Below are 18,668 nucleotides of genomic sequence, written 5' to 3'. Positions count from 1 at the left end.
GCTGACCAAACGGGGCTGTGACTCAGGCTTGAATACACACTCACCAGTGGGACCAGCGCTGCACCCAGCAAAAACACTTTTCTGAGATCCACTTGCAAGAGGGCCCAGGTCTGATAGGGTTCTGGAGAATGCATCTGGTCAGCCTGACCAGAAAACACGAGTGCTCTCCAAACAGACAGTCCTGTGAATCCAACACTCGAGTATGCTCAGGCACACAAGGAATAACTGTAAGGTCACTGCTGTTTTTTCTCCCATCCACTTATCAGTGCTTGCACTGGAGAGGACAAACACTGGCTGTTCCCTCCTATTAACCCCTTCTCCCTCCATCTCCAAAACAGAGAAGCAGCAAAGTGCTGCTGCTCCAAGCATGAGTCCTGACACTCCTATTCACACAACCAACAAAAAGCTGCAGAGAAAGTACAAGGCACCTTAGAAGAGCTCGATTGCTGTTCCCATGAAGCCTCTCTGCCTCTCACATCCTTTGATCAGCAGTAACTCTGAAGTGACACTGCTGGAAGTCTTCAGCCTTCCACAAGGCCAATCCTTCCATGAGTCTGGGCCCAACGATCACATTCACCCTTCTTTAAGCTACTGGATATTGAATGAGCAATAAAATTTCAGGCATGATCCAGCAAAATTAATGTGTCTTGGAGACTCTTCTTGAAATCCAGGAACCATTTTGGTGTGGCCCGAAAGCCAACTGGATCCCACGCTATGGAAACCAATACAGGATGGCATTTCCTTCTGACAGGCTATCACACACCGTGCCGCAACACATGCACATCAAGGGTAGGCAGGCTCAGACACCACAGTGAAGCTTTGCTTAAGGACAGCTCAATAAGCAATAGGCAGGAAAGATTCTTCTCCATTGCTGGAGCCAGAAACCCAGCTTCTCCATGAAAGAGGATCTCCCCCACCTCCTCAAAAGCATCAGGGTCAAGGGTTTGCCCTGTAATGTCCAGCAGGGATGCCATAAAACCCTGTGAAAACCCCAGGAACTGAAAACTGCAGGATGTTCTTCACCTCAGGGCTGCAGGCAGCAGGCCAAGCAGGGGATCTGTAGGATACACAAAGCAGCACAGTGAAGACAACATAATTAAATCCCTTAACTGAATTAGAAATCATCAGACTCACAGTCTGAGATGTTCCTCTGCTCTGGTCCAGGTTATCTGGTTGGTTTCAAACACACAGCTTTTCCAGTCATTCTCCAAACTCCATCCTTGCTTGGTTCCACTTCTCTGCTGATAACTACACCAACTCAGATTTCAGCTCCAGCTCAAGTTAGGAGGGTTGTCTGTCTGCCATCTGCCACGTCTCTTCCAAATCACCCTCAGTTGTACTTATTAGTTTTTCATTTTAAAAACATGGGTCACCTACTGCAAACTCCCTGCACGGCACACAAGTGTCCCATCTGTCATTCTCCAATGAGAAACAGGGGTGCTACAAGAGTTCCTGGGATTGGGAAGCCAAAACAAGTCAGTCCCCCTTTTGCTAAGCTTGGTGCAAGACCCTGTGCAATGGCAGAGGATTTCTGAGCATTCGGAAGATGTGTTAGAGTATATTGGGTATTCCCCCCAACTCTCAAGGTTTAGCTGGGAGATGGGAAGTGAAATTTAATATGGTTACAGCCAGCAAAGCCTCATGCTTTGTCATCTGAGCACGTGGTGGAGTCACCTCCATGAATCGCTTTTCTGTCTTGCTGGGTGGGATCTCCCGCACAAATATCCTACCAGTTCTGTTTCACTCAGTTCACTCCCAACAACAATTTGCGGATGCATTTCTCCACATTTCAGCATCTGCTGCTACAGTCAGTGATACACATACTGATGTCACTCACCACTTAATTCTTCACTCTGCTTTTACCTTTACATGCCTCCTTGCACAGCCTTGTAGCTGACTTGTCAACACGAGCCCGTCTGGAGGTACGCTGGTAGTGAAGTGCTTCAGTCACTCCTTTACACATCTCTTTGTGTGCTACATGAAGCCAAGAGCATTGCTATTTATTACGGCCAAGCATATTACTTTCAGCAGGCTTGTTCTGTGAGCCTGGGATAGCTGACAGAGACATCGCTCCTGAGCTATGTGGACTTTGTGATGATTTGGAAGGGCTACAGTAAAGATATAAAATTACTGTAGTGAGAATCCTAAGTGCCCTGCAGGAATAAACTCTGCTTCTCTTCCAACATTTAATACAAAAAATGGAAGCTCTGACCTTGGAGAATCTGAAGAAATTAATTTCCTGGATGAAGTGAAATGAATGTTGGCTTATCACACTGAGTGTTGCTTATTCTCACTATTTCATTCCATCACTAGCTTCATCATCTGTAAGTGCACAAAGCAGATACATTGGTAACTAACATTTGGTAAACTGAGAATCACTCATCTACATCACTGACCAGAAGCTTTCAAAAGCAGAGTTATAAAAAAAGTAAGGAAAAATAGTAATAGCAGAATGATTTAGTGTGAAAGCTGAAAATACATTACAAATAATCTGCTTAGAGACTAAGTATTTAGTGATGTACCCACTTTCTGGCAGCACCTCTGAGTTACCAGGCAGGTAAAACACCAATCTCCCCACACACCTTTTGTCTTACTTTCCCATCAACAAAACTCTACCCTTTCCTCATTTTTGTGGCTTTTCCAATTTCATACTTGTTTTCCCACATATTTAGTCAGGAAAAAACCTCACCTCTTTCTCTCTGTGTTTCAGACTTACTTACAACCTAACTTATCCAGCCCTGAAACCCCTCTGTTCCCTCCACATGTGCATCCGGCAGGCAAGTCAAGAAACTCAAGCGACTGCCAGGAAAGAAGAAGAGATAAGCAGCCCCCTGCGCCCTCCCCCTCCTGCTGGCGGATCCCTTCCAGCACGCAGCCATGCCCTGCAGACTGCAGAGTCACTCTGCAGGAGCTCGGCACACGCTGCCGCTCAGCTGGAAAAACGTGCTCAGCAGTGTGCAGGGGATGGACTCAGCTCCATCCCTCCATCCCCCAAGGCTGTACCCCCATACCTGGGAGGGAAGAGTGAAGCAGCACCGGGCTCCCACATGTGTGCAGCCCCCCACAGGATTACAAAGCCCCTCCGGGGCACACAGAGGGAAGGACACGCAGCACATTTCCATCCCTCCGTTCGCCTTCCCAATCACAGTTCAACTCTGGCACGTGTGTCAAGGACACGTGAGGTTCACAAGCCCCACACAAGCCCCTGTCTCTCCCCATTGCCCCCTCTGGCTATTGTGCTCATCATCACCAAGGCATCTCTGCAGAGTCTGCTGGAGACCAAACAAGTAACGCTATAGGGCACCAGAGATGCTTTTTCTCCAGCACATTCCTTCTGGAGCTGGGATGCTTTTCCTGGGCCCTGTCAGAGGCCAGGGCCACTTTGGGGAGTAAGAAATGGAGAGAAGCATCTGCAGGCATGTGGCCAGGTCATGGGCCAGCTCTGCCTGCTAAAGCAGCAAGCTGCAGACCTGCTCCCAGCCACTTCCAAGTGGTGCCCGGCAGGAAGCAAACGCGCTTCCTGGGAGCACAGGTCGAGGCAAGCTGAACCCGTCAGCCCACTGTGCCACACGTGCTCTGGAGAGAACCAGAGTGCCATTTTCTACATCAAGGGCTCCCGTGTCACCTCTGAGTGCCATCAGAACCACACTGAGCAGCACTGAAACCTCATTCACACCAACAACCACCTCTGTTGGCCATTCCTAAAGCAAATGGAGGCTGCCACCTGACCTGTTGTGCCAGAGCATCCACCATGGTCATCTCTCACAGACGGTCAGCCCCAAGCTATCTGCAGCAGAGATGTCTACCAGCCCTTCTGACCTGTAAAGGAACAGGATGACTCAAACCCAAAAGAACAGAAATCAAATCACAACCACGCAGAGTGCTGAAGCCCGTACAGTGCTGCAGCACGTGGAAGTGTCAAGGCAAGCTGCTGCTCCTAAGTCAGCTTTGCTCCAGAAGGACACTGAAGGTAAACCACTGGTAATGCAGCTATTAGATCAGCCAGTTCACAGCCCTTCCTCCTGCTCCTTGCATGTCACAGCAGAATATCCCCCAGCACACGTAGCTCTAACGCTGCAGGAAGAGCTCCTGATTGAGTGTCACACCAATGCTGGGCTGGATGACTTGCTTAAGGATGGCTCCAGCAGCTCAACCAGCACCATCAACCCAGTACAATACTGAAACCAGAAGAGCTGAAACCAACCCATCACACACTAATTTGCTCAGAAAAAGCAATCCACACATAATCAGCCCACAGAAGCCCCCCAAACCACAGCACAATGTATACTGTGAGAGAGAAAAGTTCAGTGAGGAGGATCTTCTGGGAACCTGCAATTACAGGATGAACCTGTGCTTAGAAACATGTTGCCACTTGACTTGACCACCCTTTCCACAACCCTTCCTGAAAAAAAGAGGTGTATCTTGTGCAGTATTAGGATTGCCATCAGCAAACCTATTTTCACCAAACGCTTTGTGACAGTTTTTACCCCATGTGCACACCCACTTCCCCTTCCAGCCAAGCAACCTGGACTGACCCTGACCCAGCACTCTCCCCACAGTCTGGTAACTGATTTATTCAAGGCCAAATTCAGCTCCCATTTGTTCTGGTCACCAATTACTGTTACCTAAATACACAAGTACCCACTTTAAGTTCTCACAGCACTACATTAACTTCTTCAAAGCCCTTCTTTTACCTTTCCTCTGACCCGCTCAAGTCATGCAGCTGTATCATTTGCTACTAGATATTCAGATTAGCCAGTTGTTTCAATGCAAAGAGATAAGCCTCCCAACTCCACTCAGAGATCACTAACAAGGACCTGGACCTGGCAGAATGAGTTTGGAAGTGAAGGATGGTCTCAAGTAAAGAAAGTGACATGCAGAGCTGCCCATGCTGGAGACCACATCCACTGAGTACTCAGAGCTTAACCCAAGCCCAGGACATGACTTCTTGCCCACACAAAGCTCTACCTAGACAGCATTATCACCGTGAAAGAGCCCAGCAGGTATGACCACGGCAGCACCACCTCTTTCCCTGAGCAAGCCAGGGACTGACAAAGCCAGCAGCACAGAGACTTAAGCCCTTGGTAAGAAGTCAGCAATGGTTCCAATGCCAAGATGACCAGAGGATAAATAACATTTTAAAGACCAGAATGTAAATGCATATTGTGGTTGGGAATGAACAAAGCTCACCACTCCCAACTGGACTTACAGTAAGAGCAGAGCAAAAACCCTTCCATAGATTATCTGCTGTATCTACAGCAAGGCCACATACCTCCATTCACCTGGTTACTGAGGTGAAAGCAGAGCTCCTCCAAGAGGTGCACTACCATAAAGGCCACCACAATCCCCTGGCACTATTCAAGTATGTTTCAGTTTTCATTAGTATTATTTGGTTTTTTAAACCCTTGCTATTTGCAGCTGTAGTAACTGAAGGATTAAAACACTCAACCTGCTCTACACAGCAAGGCTTTGTATCAAAATGCGCCTTGTTTAGCCAAACAAGCACCACCACTGAGGTGGTGTTGGAGATTCATTCCAAAGAAGTTTCAAGTATGCAAAAAGCAACCTAACTCTATCCAAGCTGGCATTTGGCATTCCCCTGAGGATAATTTCACACTATCTGAATGCAGCGAAAAGATCAGGTGTCATAATTAGGAAGGGAGACCAGAGCATTGCAGTCCCAGTGCCCCCATTCCCAGCCCTGCTTTTTGCACTTGATTTGTCTTCATGTTTAACCCAAGTTCTGCTGCTGCTCAGGCCAGCGATTCCAGATGCAATCCTGGTGGAAACCTCCATGGCACCACAGGTAATAAACGGCTTAAAAGAAGAGGTGCAAGGGTAAGGAGGTGATTGGTGACAATTCTCCAGCGATGCCTTGGACCTGGCAATCTGGAACAGGAGGTCACAGCAGAAGCGAGTATTGAAGCCCAGCAACCAGGGCCAGTGAGTCAGCTCTCAGGAGCTGCGCTGCATTCCCCAGCCTTCCCGAAACAAACAGTGCAGAACAGGGCAAAGGTCCAGCACAAAGCTGAAGGGCAAAGGTACGTGGGGGGAGGGAAAATACTAAGCTTCAGAGTTTTTTTGGAGCAGTGAGTTCCAGTTACCCCCATCCTCCCCAACAAGACGGGAAGAGTTACTCAAACCTGAGTTGTGGGATTCAAACAGTATTTCAGAGAGGAAACCTGGGGCAGTAGGGGTGTGGGGAAGGACTCCTGCTGCGATAGCAGCTCTGTTGCAACAGCCAGGAGAGCTCCGCAATTACATGCCACGACAGAACAAGAATTGCCCAACACTTTGGAAATAGGTGTGTGCAGCACTACCGAGCTGGATATCCAAAGCAGGCAGATGCATGCATCTATTCTGAAGGCAAAGAAATGCCGAAAGTAAAATAAGCTTCCTATACACCTTATCTCCTGTACTGGAGGCTGGTTTCAAGGAAAGCCCTATGGGCAGTTAAGTCAGTGAAGGGTGAGGAGCCAACACATCTTTCCCTGCTTTCTCCTCAGTTCCGGTAGCCAACCTAGCCTCTGCTCTGGCATAAAGCAACACATGCTCTCACTGAACAATAGTCAGCAAGCCTCTCGTGCTTGCTGCTAGGAACTAAGGTGTGCCTTCTGGAAAGTACTGCTTATCCACCCAGTGCATTTGCCAAACGACACGCAAGAAACTCTACTCAAGAAATGAAAACACCTCCTGCATCTCCACTAGGAAATACGCCATTTTCTCCTGGCTGAGTGTTTGCAATAAGAACACAAAAGTTAGTGCAGGCAAAGCTCAGCAATCGCAGTGCCAGGCATTAAAACTGAGTGTTCTTATTTCCAAGATACAAATGGCTTTAAAAATTAAGAAGTGCCAAGTGCCTTGATGCAACATTTCTTGAACTAAATCCAGCAGGTTTTCAAAACGGGGTGCTGTTAACACCTGCCTGCACCAACGCTTGCATCAGCACCAGCCCTGGTGTAGGGCACAGTGGAGCAGTACAACATGTTCCAGAAGGTCGAGCTGTCTTAACTGCAAGCCACTCTACTCTAGAGAAGAAATTGAGAAAATACTTCGAATTTGGTTTATAGCCAAAAAGTGCAAAGCTGTTTTTGCCAGAAGATGTTTCCTCTGCTACTGCAGACACACGCTGCCATCATGCCTTCGCCAGTCAGGCTGCTGGCTGCATTCATTTACATGATAAGAAGAGAGCATGCAACAACCAAGGGACAGAGGACAGATCTCATTCCTAGATCATTAGAGACTAAACACAAGGCACCATCACTAGCTCTGCCAATGTCCCTCACAAGCAGTAAGCAGTGTGCAGTGCCAAGCCTTGACATATAGGACAGGACCATGTGTTTTCTCAGGACTCAAAAGACCCTCTTTGCTACCCAAACTCTGAAATGCATGCGAACAGAAACGTAACACACATCTTGTCAAGACAGCAGGAAAATCTGCTGTGCCACTCCAGCTGAGCCCCAGCCTCTGCTGAACAGCACCAGTTGTCTAACCCGATCTAATGGTTGCTCCACTTAACTGCCACGCCGCTGTGCTTTTGGGAGGAGGGGTTAAGCAGCAAGGAGAGGCTTTGCTTCAACAGTCCTTCCTGAAAAAGCAGAAGCATTGACTCAAACACCCAATTACAGACCTCACTGACAACCTTGAGCGTAAAACCACCACAACAGCTAGGCAAGACACCAGCTTCTGAAGATAAACCCTAACTCATCAAATCCTCCAGTCCCTGCATCAGCCTCCCAATGCATTCAACTTTCCCAGCTGCAGAGACTCAAACACCTCAGAACAACCAGAGGTGAATTTGTTAAGCTTTTTCCTATCCATATTCTGACACACCAGAAACTCATAAAGATCTTGAAGGTGTCTCTGCTTTCTCTGGGCCAGGGCTCAATGCTCAAGCACCAGTTCCAACACAGACCATTGCAGAACGGGTGAACACCTAAGGAGTAGGTCTTGTCCATGAAATCTGCTCTATGGGTCTGTAATTAAATAATCGTTATTAAAAAAAGAGGGGTTTCAAAGCCTGTAAAACAAGTCATAGAGGAATCCCTTTATCTTTACAGATACTAAGCTCCTTGGTCTTCTCACTACCTCAGGGCTGGAAACATTAAGTATCTCTGGCACACTAGCACTGCTGGATCATGAGGATGGTCTTCTAAGCTCCGCTGAAAAACCAAAAGCATCCAGCGGTGACGTTCTGGAGCTTAAAAGCTCTCAGTTTGCTTCAAGTGTACAAAGGACTCACTTTTCTTAAGCCATCCTCCCGCAGGTCACTGCAACACAACAACTCACCTCACCACCACCGTCTTTCACACTAACTCACGTTCCAGATCTTGGTCTCTGTAACCTTCTGCCAAAACAAATCCTCCACCTGAAGCAGTGAACACCCAACGGGAGCCTGCGAACTGCACAAGAAGGTTCTTGGGCGAAGGGCCACCAGGCAAGGTCAGCTGCCAGCCTGCCTCTCGTGGGAGATCACCAGCAGTGTTTGTTTTACGCATTTTCCCTTTTGCTAACCAACAGGCAGCAAAAGAAACAATGCCCCAAGAGTAGAGAGCCAAGTGGCAGCGTCTGGGGCACAGCAGGATCCAGTCACGGCTTCCAAGCGTCCCAAAACATGCTACTAACCAACTCCATTATTTAAACACCTTTGGGAACATTGAGATGGACCCAAGAAAACCCTGAGTCTTGCAGCATTACCCCATTGCCCTACCATAGGGTGGACATGCTCTTGACACATTCTCTCCCTCATAAAGTCATGTCAAGAGTTGCCAGGGCCTCTTCCTCATGCTGGGCAGACTTCTCTGCTTGCTTTGACGAGTCACCCACTTCTCTGATGGGCACTGGAACGAATCTGGAAGCATCTTAGACATGAGCCTTAAACAGGTACATTCAACCATGTGGTTTTGCATGTTTTCATTTATTTCTAGGGATTTTCACTCAAAAAGGCAGCACGATGGAGTGCAGCTTTCACACAAAGAAGTGATTTGATCAGTTTTGCGTCATACCACAAATGTGGACAGCAATGCCGCCCTGGATTTCCTTAGGCTTTGCTTATGGTGGTGCGTATAATGACGAACCAAAACAATCCGGACACAGACTTCTAACTGACACAATTAACTTCTCCTCCATACTCCCCATTGAGGTGACAGCTTTCCAGGTGGAAACTGCCAAGCTGTCCTTCTTCCAAAAATCGATACCTCTGATGAATCATGCTAGGCAGTAAGAGTTCTTGCAAAACACCAGCACATACAGTAACTGGGAATCTGATGTCATTATCTGGCAGCACGATTTTACAGTTAACAGAAACAGGAAGGAAAAACGCCGATTCCTTCCCAAACAAGCCCCTCAGTGAAAACGTCTGTGTTTTCCCCTCTTTGCACCGATTCACTCGAGCCAGGTAGGAGCGACGCCCTCCAGCACCTATCCCAACTTCCCCACAAATGGTGCTCGGCAATTCCAGCCTTTGCTGACGACAGCAGCGGGTTGCAACCGCGATTTGGACAGCGTCGCCCCGTTGCTACCGTTGGAGCCGCGTGGGGAAGCAAAGGGGCAGCGTCCACTTAGGGATACCCCCCCCCCTTCCCCAAGCCATCCAGTCTCCACTGCCGACCCCACCATCAACACCCAGTGCACGGGCGCGCCGGGGCAGAGCTGCGCTCGGGCGCAGCCCCCGGCCCCGCCGCCATGAGTCGGCAGAGAAAGGCGGCGCGGCCTGCGCGCCGGGGGCGAGCCACCGCACACGTGGGCAGCGCCAGGCCGCGGTGAAGGGAAGCAGCGGCACCACTGGGGCCGGGCCGCACTCCCGAGGGAAGCCGCTCGCTGGCGGTGCCCGGGGAAGCGACCACGTTGCTCTGCGGCGGAATGCTGGGAGCTGGGGGGGGGCACCGCGTGCCCGCCAACAGGCCCCGGGTCCGTCCCCCCCCGCCCTCCACCGCCTCATGGCTGCTGCCCAGGCCGCGCTCCCCTCCCCCGCACACGCGCTCCCCGCCTCATGGCCACGGACGGCGCCGCCGCTTCCGACTTCCACCGACCGGCACCCCCCCCCCTCCGCAACCGAACCCCGCCGCGCTGCCCTCACGCCGGCCGCGGCCCCGCTGCCCGGCCAGGCCGCAGGCGCCGTCCCCACACCGTGTGCCGCATGGCGCGGCCGGCCGGGGCGCGGTCGGCGGCGCAACCAACCACCCCCCCCCCCCCCACACACACACTCCCCCGCTTCCCCGGCTCCAACCGCCGGCACCCACCTGGAGGCGACTGCCCATTGACCGCGGGCGCGGCGGCGTTCTTCGTCCAGGGGTTCACCTTGGGCGGCGGGGCCTCGATGAACTCCCTGCGCCCCGCTCCGCCAGCCTCGCCGCCGTCCTCCGCCTCGCCGCCGGCCCTCAGCAGGCTCTCCTTCTCCTGGTTGTTGCTCTCCTCTTTCTGCTGCTTAGCGCTGGGCGGCCGCGGCGCCGCGAGGCCGCCGTCGGGGCCCATGGGCGGTTCGCCCTTCTCCCGGCTGCCGTCCTGCGGCGGCTTCAGCACCAGGGCGCGCTCCTCGCCGGGCAGCAGCGGGGCGCCGGGCAGCAGCGCCTCCACCTGCGTCGCCATCTGCGCGCACCCGACGGGGACCTCCCCGAGCCCCGCCGCCGCTGCCCCCCCCACCCCAACCCCCCCGCGCGCTGCCGCCGCCGCAATATGGAGCCGCGCGGGGACCACGCGACTGCCGCGGGGGCGCGCCCGCCCGCGCGCGCCGCCGGGAGGGGAGGGACGGAGCGGGGCGGGGCCCCGCCGGCGGCGCGCACGTGCCTGATGCAACGCCCGGTTGCGCGAGGGGGACGGGAGGATGTTGCGGGGCGGGGGGGGGGCTGTTTAAAGGGGCCGCGCGGTCGGAGCTTGAGGGGGAGGAGGGAACCGGCCCCGTTCCCCGATCCTCCGCCGGGCTTCACCACGGGGCTGCCGTCGGGGAGAACCCCGCGATGCGCTGCTGCAGAAACACGGGGTGGGGGGTGTGGAGCGGGAGGCAACGCGGGTATTGCTGCGGGATCAACCCGGAGCCGAGGGATGAAGGTGGTCTCGGGTATCCACACCCCGGGGTAGCGGACCAATGGAAGGACCGGGAAAGGAGCCGGTGTGTGACCGGGGGAGATGACTCTGTCATGGGGAAACCCCATCCGGTGTCGTCAGCTCGGCAAAGCACATGGGCTGCCATCCGCGGAGGTTAAAATCTGAGGCTGATGGGATGAGCAATGGGATGTCACCCACTCGGCATCGCCAGTAACATCGTTGCTACTTGGCCCTTTATTCTTATAGCTATCTAAACAGAGAGCCCAGACCCCGCGGGTTGTATTTGTAACACACGTTTCAAAGGCAGACTCCACTGCTGATACAGTTTTAATGTAACCCTTCCGGCTCACAGTGGCCCTTGGTGCTTTTTCTGTTCTGATCAAGCCTTTCCCAGCCTTTTCCCTCTACCAGTGAACACACCGCTCTGCTTCTTACCAGAAAGGTTCATTTGGGAGCCCCTTGTGTGTCCTGCAGCCCTGGGGATACATATGTGCAAAGCCCAGCAGCTTGGCAAGGCACTAAAGATGTTGGTTCACGAGGGATAAAAACCTGATTTCCCAGCGGAGCTGTTAGAAGCAAAGAAGAGAGTGAGAGACAGACAGAGCTCAGCACTCCTTTTGGAAAGGCAGCAGTGTCAAGGGTCTGGCAGGTCTGCAGAGGGAGTCTCAGGCTATCAAGGATGCCCCACTGGGACCATCTCTGCTCACATGTCCCTTGGTACCCAAGCCTTGTGCTGCAGCCTCCAGGATCACCAATGTGTGCTGCATCCAAAATACATATAAGAACTTGGACAGTAAAATTACAAAAGGAATCATAGAATCCCAGAGTGGTTTGGGTTGAAGGGACCTTAAAGCTCATCCAGTTCCAACCCCTGCCACAGGCAGGGACACCTTCTACTAGAGCAGCTTGCTCCAAGCCCCTGTGTCCAACCTGGCCTTGAACACTGCCAGGGATGGGGCAGCCACAGCTTCTCTGGGCACCCTGTGCCCCCGCCTCAGCACCCTCACAGGAAGAGCTTCTGCCTAAGAGCTCATCTCAGTCTCCCCTCTGGCAGGTTAAAGCCATTCCCCTTGTCCTGTCCCTACAGGCCCTTGTCCCAAGCCCCTCTCCAGGTTTCTTGTAGCCCCTTTAAGCACTGGAGCTGCTCTAAGGTCTTCCCTTAAGGAGCCTTCTCTTCTCCAGGCTGAAGCAGCCCAGCTCTCTCAGCCTGGCTCCAGAGCAGAGCTGCTCCAGCTTTGCAGCATCTCTGAGGCCTCCTCTGGACTCTCTCCAACAGCTCCACATCCCTCCTGTGTTGTTCCCCCCAGAGCTGGATACAGGACTGCAGGGGGTCTCACGAGAGTAGAGTTGAGGTGGAGAGTCACCTTTCTCAACCTGCTGATCATGTTCCTTTTGACATAGCCCAGGATAGTGTTGGCTTTCTGAGCTGCAATCACAGTTTAGAGGACGTTTCTAACTCCTGAAGAGCAGGCCAGTGTCCTGGCTGTCTGACTGAACACCCAGAGAGGATGCTCTGACAGCTTGCAGTAACACCATCTACATCCTGTACTGCATATAGCCCAAAGCTCTGCTTCTCACAAGCACAGCTCAGGGGCTACACAACTCCCATTGGCTTGGACCACCTTCCTGCCAGCCATGCTCACACCTTCACCCTCTCGAGGAGCCCTTGGTGGGGAGCACAGCCTACTGCTGGTTGAGGAAGGTGTCTGTAGCTGGGGGACATGCAGCTCAATGGGGTTCCCCTCCTGTTCCCCATTCCTGCTGCTTGGTTCCTTTGGGATGCTGTTCCACCTGCCACGTGAGTGCGATAGAGCCCTTAGTGAGAGCCAGACTGGCTCTGGTGCTGGCAGGAAGGAGAGAGGTGGATGAGCTCAGTGAACGGCCAGGCCAAACCTTGGCAGAACTTTCAGTGATAGAAAAGAGATGCATGGGCGAAGGGGGAGAACGAAGTGTCTGTGCAAACTTTTTGCATCCACTACAGAATCAAACCGCCTTTGCTGATCAGCTTTCAAACACCCATCCTTCACGTGGGTCTATCAAACTCCACACACCCCAGTGCTCCTCTGCTGGACTCATTTTCTCCTGCTCTGACCACATCTCCAGCACTGGGATATTCTGCTCCTCCAGCAACTTGCAGAGAAGCAGCCAAACAGTCACCACTTTTCAGCAGCACAATTCACTGGGAAAAAATCCAGCTTTGCCTTCCCCAAATTCAATGAAAGCACCTAACTGTCACCTCCAAGCCTGCTTCTCCACCTCATCCCTCACCCCACATGTGTCCCCAGGACTGCCTGGCTCACACCAAGCTCTGGGTGCTGCCTCCCAGCCCTGTGCTGGTCGCGCAGGCTCCAAGGAAGCAGTCTCCAGGGAAACTCCACTGGCAAGCAGTGATTTGGGCAGGAGCCCCCACCTCCCTTGCTCCATGCACAACAGCTTATTTCTCCATGACTGAAGCGTGGCTTGCATATTTATCACAGATGCCTGGCTGCTTTGACACTGGCCTGGAGGTTTAAAGATGCTTTGATGGCAGCCGCTAATGTCTTTGAGCATCTCTGGGTCTTGCTTGGCCCTTAATATCCAAGTTTCCCCTTCTTTAATCCAGCTTTTAACCTCTCCTTACTCTAGGTTTGTAACCCCAGAGCTCACACCCCTGCTCTAGGGAGAGGGGCTATGCACAAAAGCACAACACACAGGCAGAGCAACAAACTCTCTGCTTCTCCTGCCAGGGCAAGGGGATGAGAACACAATGAGTGCTCATGGACAGTCCCATAGGCTTGTTCTATCTGTAGCTGTGTGATCCAGAGGGATGGAAGATACTCGCTGGCTCCAAGATAAATGTGTTTGGACCCTCCTAGAGAAGCATATGAACAATCAGCATGAAAATGGAATGCGTTCACACTAATAGGTAATTTTCAACCTGCGTAATAAAACAGCAGACACTAACGAGTTCCATTATAACCCCATTAAAAAGTGCTTTCACATAGCAGGGCTCCGCGGCCCTGGGGCTCAGGCTCTGCGGTTCGATGCTGCAGCCAGCTGAAGGCACCGTGCTGCTCAGGGCACTCATGCCACGTGTGGGGTGGGAACCAGCTCCCATCAGCACTATATGGAGCCACTGACCCCTTGCTGCTTCCACCCATCTTCTGCCACTGGGAAGCGGTGCTGCAAATGTGTTTTTGTCCGGAGTGCACCCCATGGATTTTCCTGCTTATTATGGAGCTGTTCCTGCTTTACTTATTAAGAAGTAAGATTGAAAGGAGAATAAATATCCCATAATTGAAAAATTTGAACTCTGCTATGCAGGTTTTGCATGTTTTTTAGTGATACAGAGCTACTTTTATCACTGAATCATAGAACCCCAGATTGGTTTGTGTTGGAAAGGACCTTAAAGCTCATCCAGCTCCAACTCTTGCCACGGGCAGGGACACCTTCCACTGGAGCAGCTTGCTCCAAGCCCCTGTGTCCAACCTGGCCTTGAACACTGCCAGCGATGGGGCAGCCACAGCTTCTCTGGGCACCCTGTGCCAGCGCCTCAGCACCCTCACAGGGAAGAGCTTCTGCCTAATGTCTAATCTGAATCTACCCTCTTTCAGTTTGAAGCCATTGCCGCTTGCCCTATCACTACTTTCTCTTATAAAAAGTCCCTCAAAAAGTCACAGGTTTTTCCTCCAAAAGCCACATTCTTGTAGGATTCTCCCAAAGCCAGTAAATAACTTGTCTGCATGAGAAAAATCCTGAAAACATCCCCATTTCCTAGCTATTGATGACATTGGCTGTAGAAAACAATACCTCCTCTAGACCAGAATTTCCCACCTTGTCTGTTTTGCTGTAGATATATTAGCCCAAGATTGCTTAACATGTCCCCTAAATCATTTGAGTTTCCAGGTGCTTGGAAATGACACAAGTTGACCTCTGATGCTGATACTTTCTTTGAGGGATATTTCCCTTCATGCCACCCCTCTGCCACCAGAAATCTCAGTAAAAATATTCCAGATATACTCCTGCTCCTTTCGGTGGCTTCTACAAAGAGAAATGAGGTATAAATGCTCTAACATCCTTCTTCAAAATGCCTTAAGCATTCTGTGGTTCAGATGAGATGTCCTGCATCCCTCCGAGGTCCTGCTGCTCACAGCAACCATGGAGGCCTCTGGCTCAGCCCAGCCAGGGATGTGCCATTCCCATGGAGAAGCAAAGCATGCTGGCAATATGCTGTGAGTACCAAGAGCCTGTGTTTCTCTGCCATCAACACCTTGTGCCAGAGCTGGCTGGGGACATACATCTTTCTACCTCATACCTAATGTGCAAGAGACACAAGTGGCTGCTTCATGGAGCTCAATCAATTCAAGCGGTGGCAGCTTGTGCAGGTGCCCTAAAAGCTCCCAAAGCCTCAAGGTGAGAATCAATAAGATTTATGGGTGGAATTGCTGGGGTGTTTTCCTCTAAGCACCTAAGGATAATTAACAGCCAAAAGGCTTGGAGTCAACCACCAAAGTTATGAAATACTAAATCAGAGGCAGCTCTCAGCAGCATTCTTTGCTCCCTTTGCAGGTTGTACATTCACAATAAAACCATCAGGCACACACGGCTGCAAATTCTCTCCTTTCCCATGGGACCCCTGCTCCTTCCAGTGCCTGGCAGTTATTTAAATATTGTTTTACCCATCTGCAGTCAAAGCAAAGCCCTGGGCTTTGCCATTCAAATCCGAGCCTGGCCAGCAATACAATTACATTGCTGCCGGGTGTTTGGCGGGCAGTGCTGCTCCGATACATATGGATGTGATGGGTGCTGTTCTCCTCAGATCGCTAGGGGATTGAGGAACAGTGAGAAGAAAAGTTAAAAGCTGCTTGTTATTTTGTGTGCAAGGATTCAGACTTTTACCTTCTGATTTCCAAGGGTACCAGGCATTCTATCATGATGCTTTTGCAGCCACATGTACACCAGTGCCAGGCGCAAGCAGCCTAGGCATCACAGTGGTACCAGAGGAGGAGGAATCAGGCAAGACCCACACCAAAACCCAGTCCTGAATGGTGGAGACAGCTCTCTCACATGGAGTCCAGGTCTCCATCACCAGCAGTGGAGGGTCTGTGCACCCATGGTACAGGGGGGACTGTGCTTCAGCCTGCTCTGAACATCCCTCCTCTCCACTTGTGTGTGCAAGTGAGCTGGGCTCTCTGGCTGTAACTCCCACCCAGCTTCACCAGCTTTGTGTTTGCTTTCCCAAATATTTTGCTGGTGCAAAGGAAACATCAGTGTGCTAAATCATGTGCTGAGCCACCTCCACGTTCGAGCTGAAGGCCCATGATGTGGGTGAGATGATGCTAAAGAACAGCAATGATGCTAAAGAATAGAGTGGCACACACTGGTCCTCCCCATTCCTTGACACCAAGTCAATCTAAGGACCCTTACCCAGGGTGCTGGCCCTGCCACTGAGCTCACCACAGCCTCCTGATAACACCCTGTCAGCAGCTGATCAGCGAGTCAGAGGTAAAAGGGCTTCAGTAAAGTGCAGTGCCAGCACCCAGCTGTGGCCACTGTTGTACAAGCACGGTCCGTGGGACACAGGCAAGGAGGATTAAAGGATCTGTGTCAGCAACAGGCCTGTGTATACAAACAAAGCAGCTAAAAGGGCTCATGTTCATGCTTTGTCCCCAGGGAGGTCATCAGGGATGGGAATGGGTTGTGGAGGGGCAGATATGCTATGTCTGTGTCAGCCTTTGGCTGAGCAGTGATGGGACTGGGGACAGCAAAGAGACACTGGCCTGGGTAAGGACAAACCCCTCTTCCCCTTGCTTCCCTCCCTGCAGAGACTTGGACAAGGGATGTCAGATAATGCTGTAGCACCTGGAAGGCTGTAGGGAGCTCTGTGGCTCTGTAGTGGCCCTCAGGAGAACCTCACCTGGTTCCAGACATGGGAGGAATGGAAAGGAACTGCTCCATCAGTGGTTTTAAAAAGTCACCCTGAAGCTGTTGCTGTAGGCAAGGCTCACTGAGATTAGCAGCTGTAAAGACATCAGCCAGAGTATCTCTAATTAACCCCAGAATATAGCAGGTCTCCTTTTTCAGCTCCAGGGGGCAAGCAAGACTACAGGCTGCTCATGGAGGTGCTCATATAAAAAGCATCGGGAGGATCCTGAATCCATTGCCCACAGACAGCCAGTGGACTAGGACTTCAGGCTGTGAGATACTGTATTTTATGACTTTATACTTGCCCTTGCCTCTCCTGCCCTTGTGCTTCCCAACGAGGCTCTTGACACCAAGCAAGCAACAAGGGAAAAAGAGACCCAGCCCAGGGACCCGAAATATCCTCTGTCTCGCAATGCTTTTCCCATTTTTCCCAGTGGAAATTACTGTGGGATGGGAAGTTTAATTGCAAACCTGGGGATGCAGGGGCTGTGCTCTGCATCACTGCATCCATTTGTACAATTATATCAAGCAATATCAATTATATCAAGCAAATGAAGAAGTCCTGATGATGTTATAGATACTTGTTGCACAGTGAAGCTACTGCCCAGCTCAAATCACGCTGGGTGAAGGGGATCTCAGGCCAGAAATGAAGAATTTGCAAGTGGATTTTGTTATAGTTTAGCTGCCGGATTTCATAGTGATACAAGAGGTGCTCCCTGTAAGTGTCTGACCTCCTGCCGGGCTGGTTGTTAGACTTTGAAGTTCAATCACAACCAACCTAAATGTGATGTGAAGCTGCGTGCAGCCACAGCCAGGATTTCTCACCTGTGCTTCAGTCTGTTCAATTTTCATGCTTGTCAGCAAACCCCACTTGTTCTTGAACACATTTTCACCTAACAGCAGGCAGGGCCAGGACTTCAGAGTGGAAACAACAGGAACCAGGCAGGAGTTCACCCTCTTCAGAGAGAAGCACCTTTCAGTTCCTCTCCGTCCTCAGAAAGAAAAGACGGGGGAGATGCACACACAGTGCCCCTCTCCACCGCTGAGAGCTGCTTCTAAGCAAATCTTGTCTCTGTTTCAGTAGAGGCAGCGCAAGGTGAGCACAGGACCACCCCACAGCACCACTGAGGGCTTTCCTGCTCTTCAGGAGCCCTCGGCAGCAATTTAAGTCCTAACCCAAGTCTGCCAGGCAGAAGATGCCTCTTTACACTCGGAGCAGGGTTTTCTGAGCTTGCTTCCACTCTACAGCCTTATCTTATTGTTTGTAATTCCTCTGCTAAGGATGCAAAACCAAAGCTTGTGCCAAACCAAAACATCCCCGGGCTTTATCTGGGCAGGGAGGAGCCCATAGTAGAGGCCTGGAGCATGGAGTGGGACAGCAGCTTGATCCTGCAGGGCAGCCAGGGGTTGTGAGTGCTGGTGGGGCACGAAACCTGCCCAGAACAGCACCAGAGAAGGACAAGAGCCACGTCAGAGGCTGCTTTTGACTTTCTCCCTTTCTTGATGATATGAGGCCATCAGAGAGGGGAAAATTCAAGGCAGCACCAGTCACACACCTGACTGATGATTACTGTTAATGTCATAATTTACCTCAGTGATCCCCATCAAGGCACCTCCTGTCTTTCTGCACCTGGAGACAGACTGTTATGATGGCTGATAACACTGGCAGAGGCTGGAGCATTGAGCCACTGGTGCTCACAATAGCTGCAGGCACCCAGGCA

At 51.5% G+C, this 18,668-nt stretch overlaps 1 protein-coding gene across 2 annotated transcripts in view; it reads right to left on the bottom strand.

Moving 5' to 3' along the window:
• LARP1 (La ribonucleoprotein 1, translational regulator) overlaps positions 1 to 10,612 on the bottom strand; it is a 44,819-nt gene extending 34,207 nt beyond the window's left edge. For both annotated transcript variants that reach the window (XM_080626972.1, XM_080626973.1), the window contains exon 1: positions 10,242 to 10,612. In XM_080626972.1, the coding sequence (XP_080483098.1) occupies positions 10,242 to 10,587 (346 nt within the window). In that variant the 5' untranslated portion in view covers positions 10,588 to 10,612. The remainder of the gene's footprint in view (positions 1 to 10,241) is intronic.
• Between the last annotated feature and the right edge of the window lie 8,056 nt (positions 10,613 to 18,668).

This window comes from Psittacula echo (assembly GCF_963264785.1).
Source record: "Psittacula echo genome assembly, chromosome: 11".
Classification (NCBI taxonomy): Eukaryota; Metazoa; Chordata; class Aves; order Psittaciformes; family Psittacidae; genus Psittacula; species Psittacula echo.
Note: the sequence above shows the minus strand (reverse complement) of the source record. Positions and strands in the feature narration are given on the sequence as shown.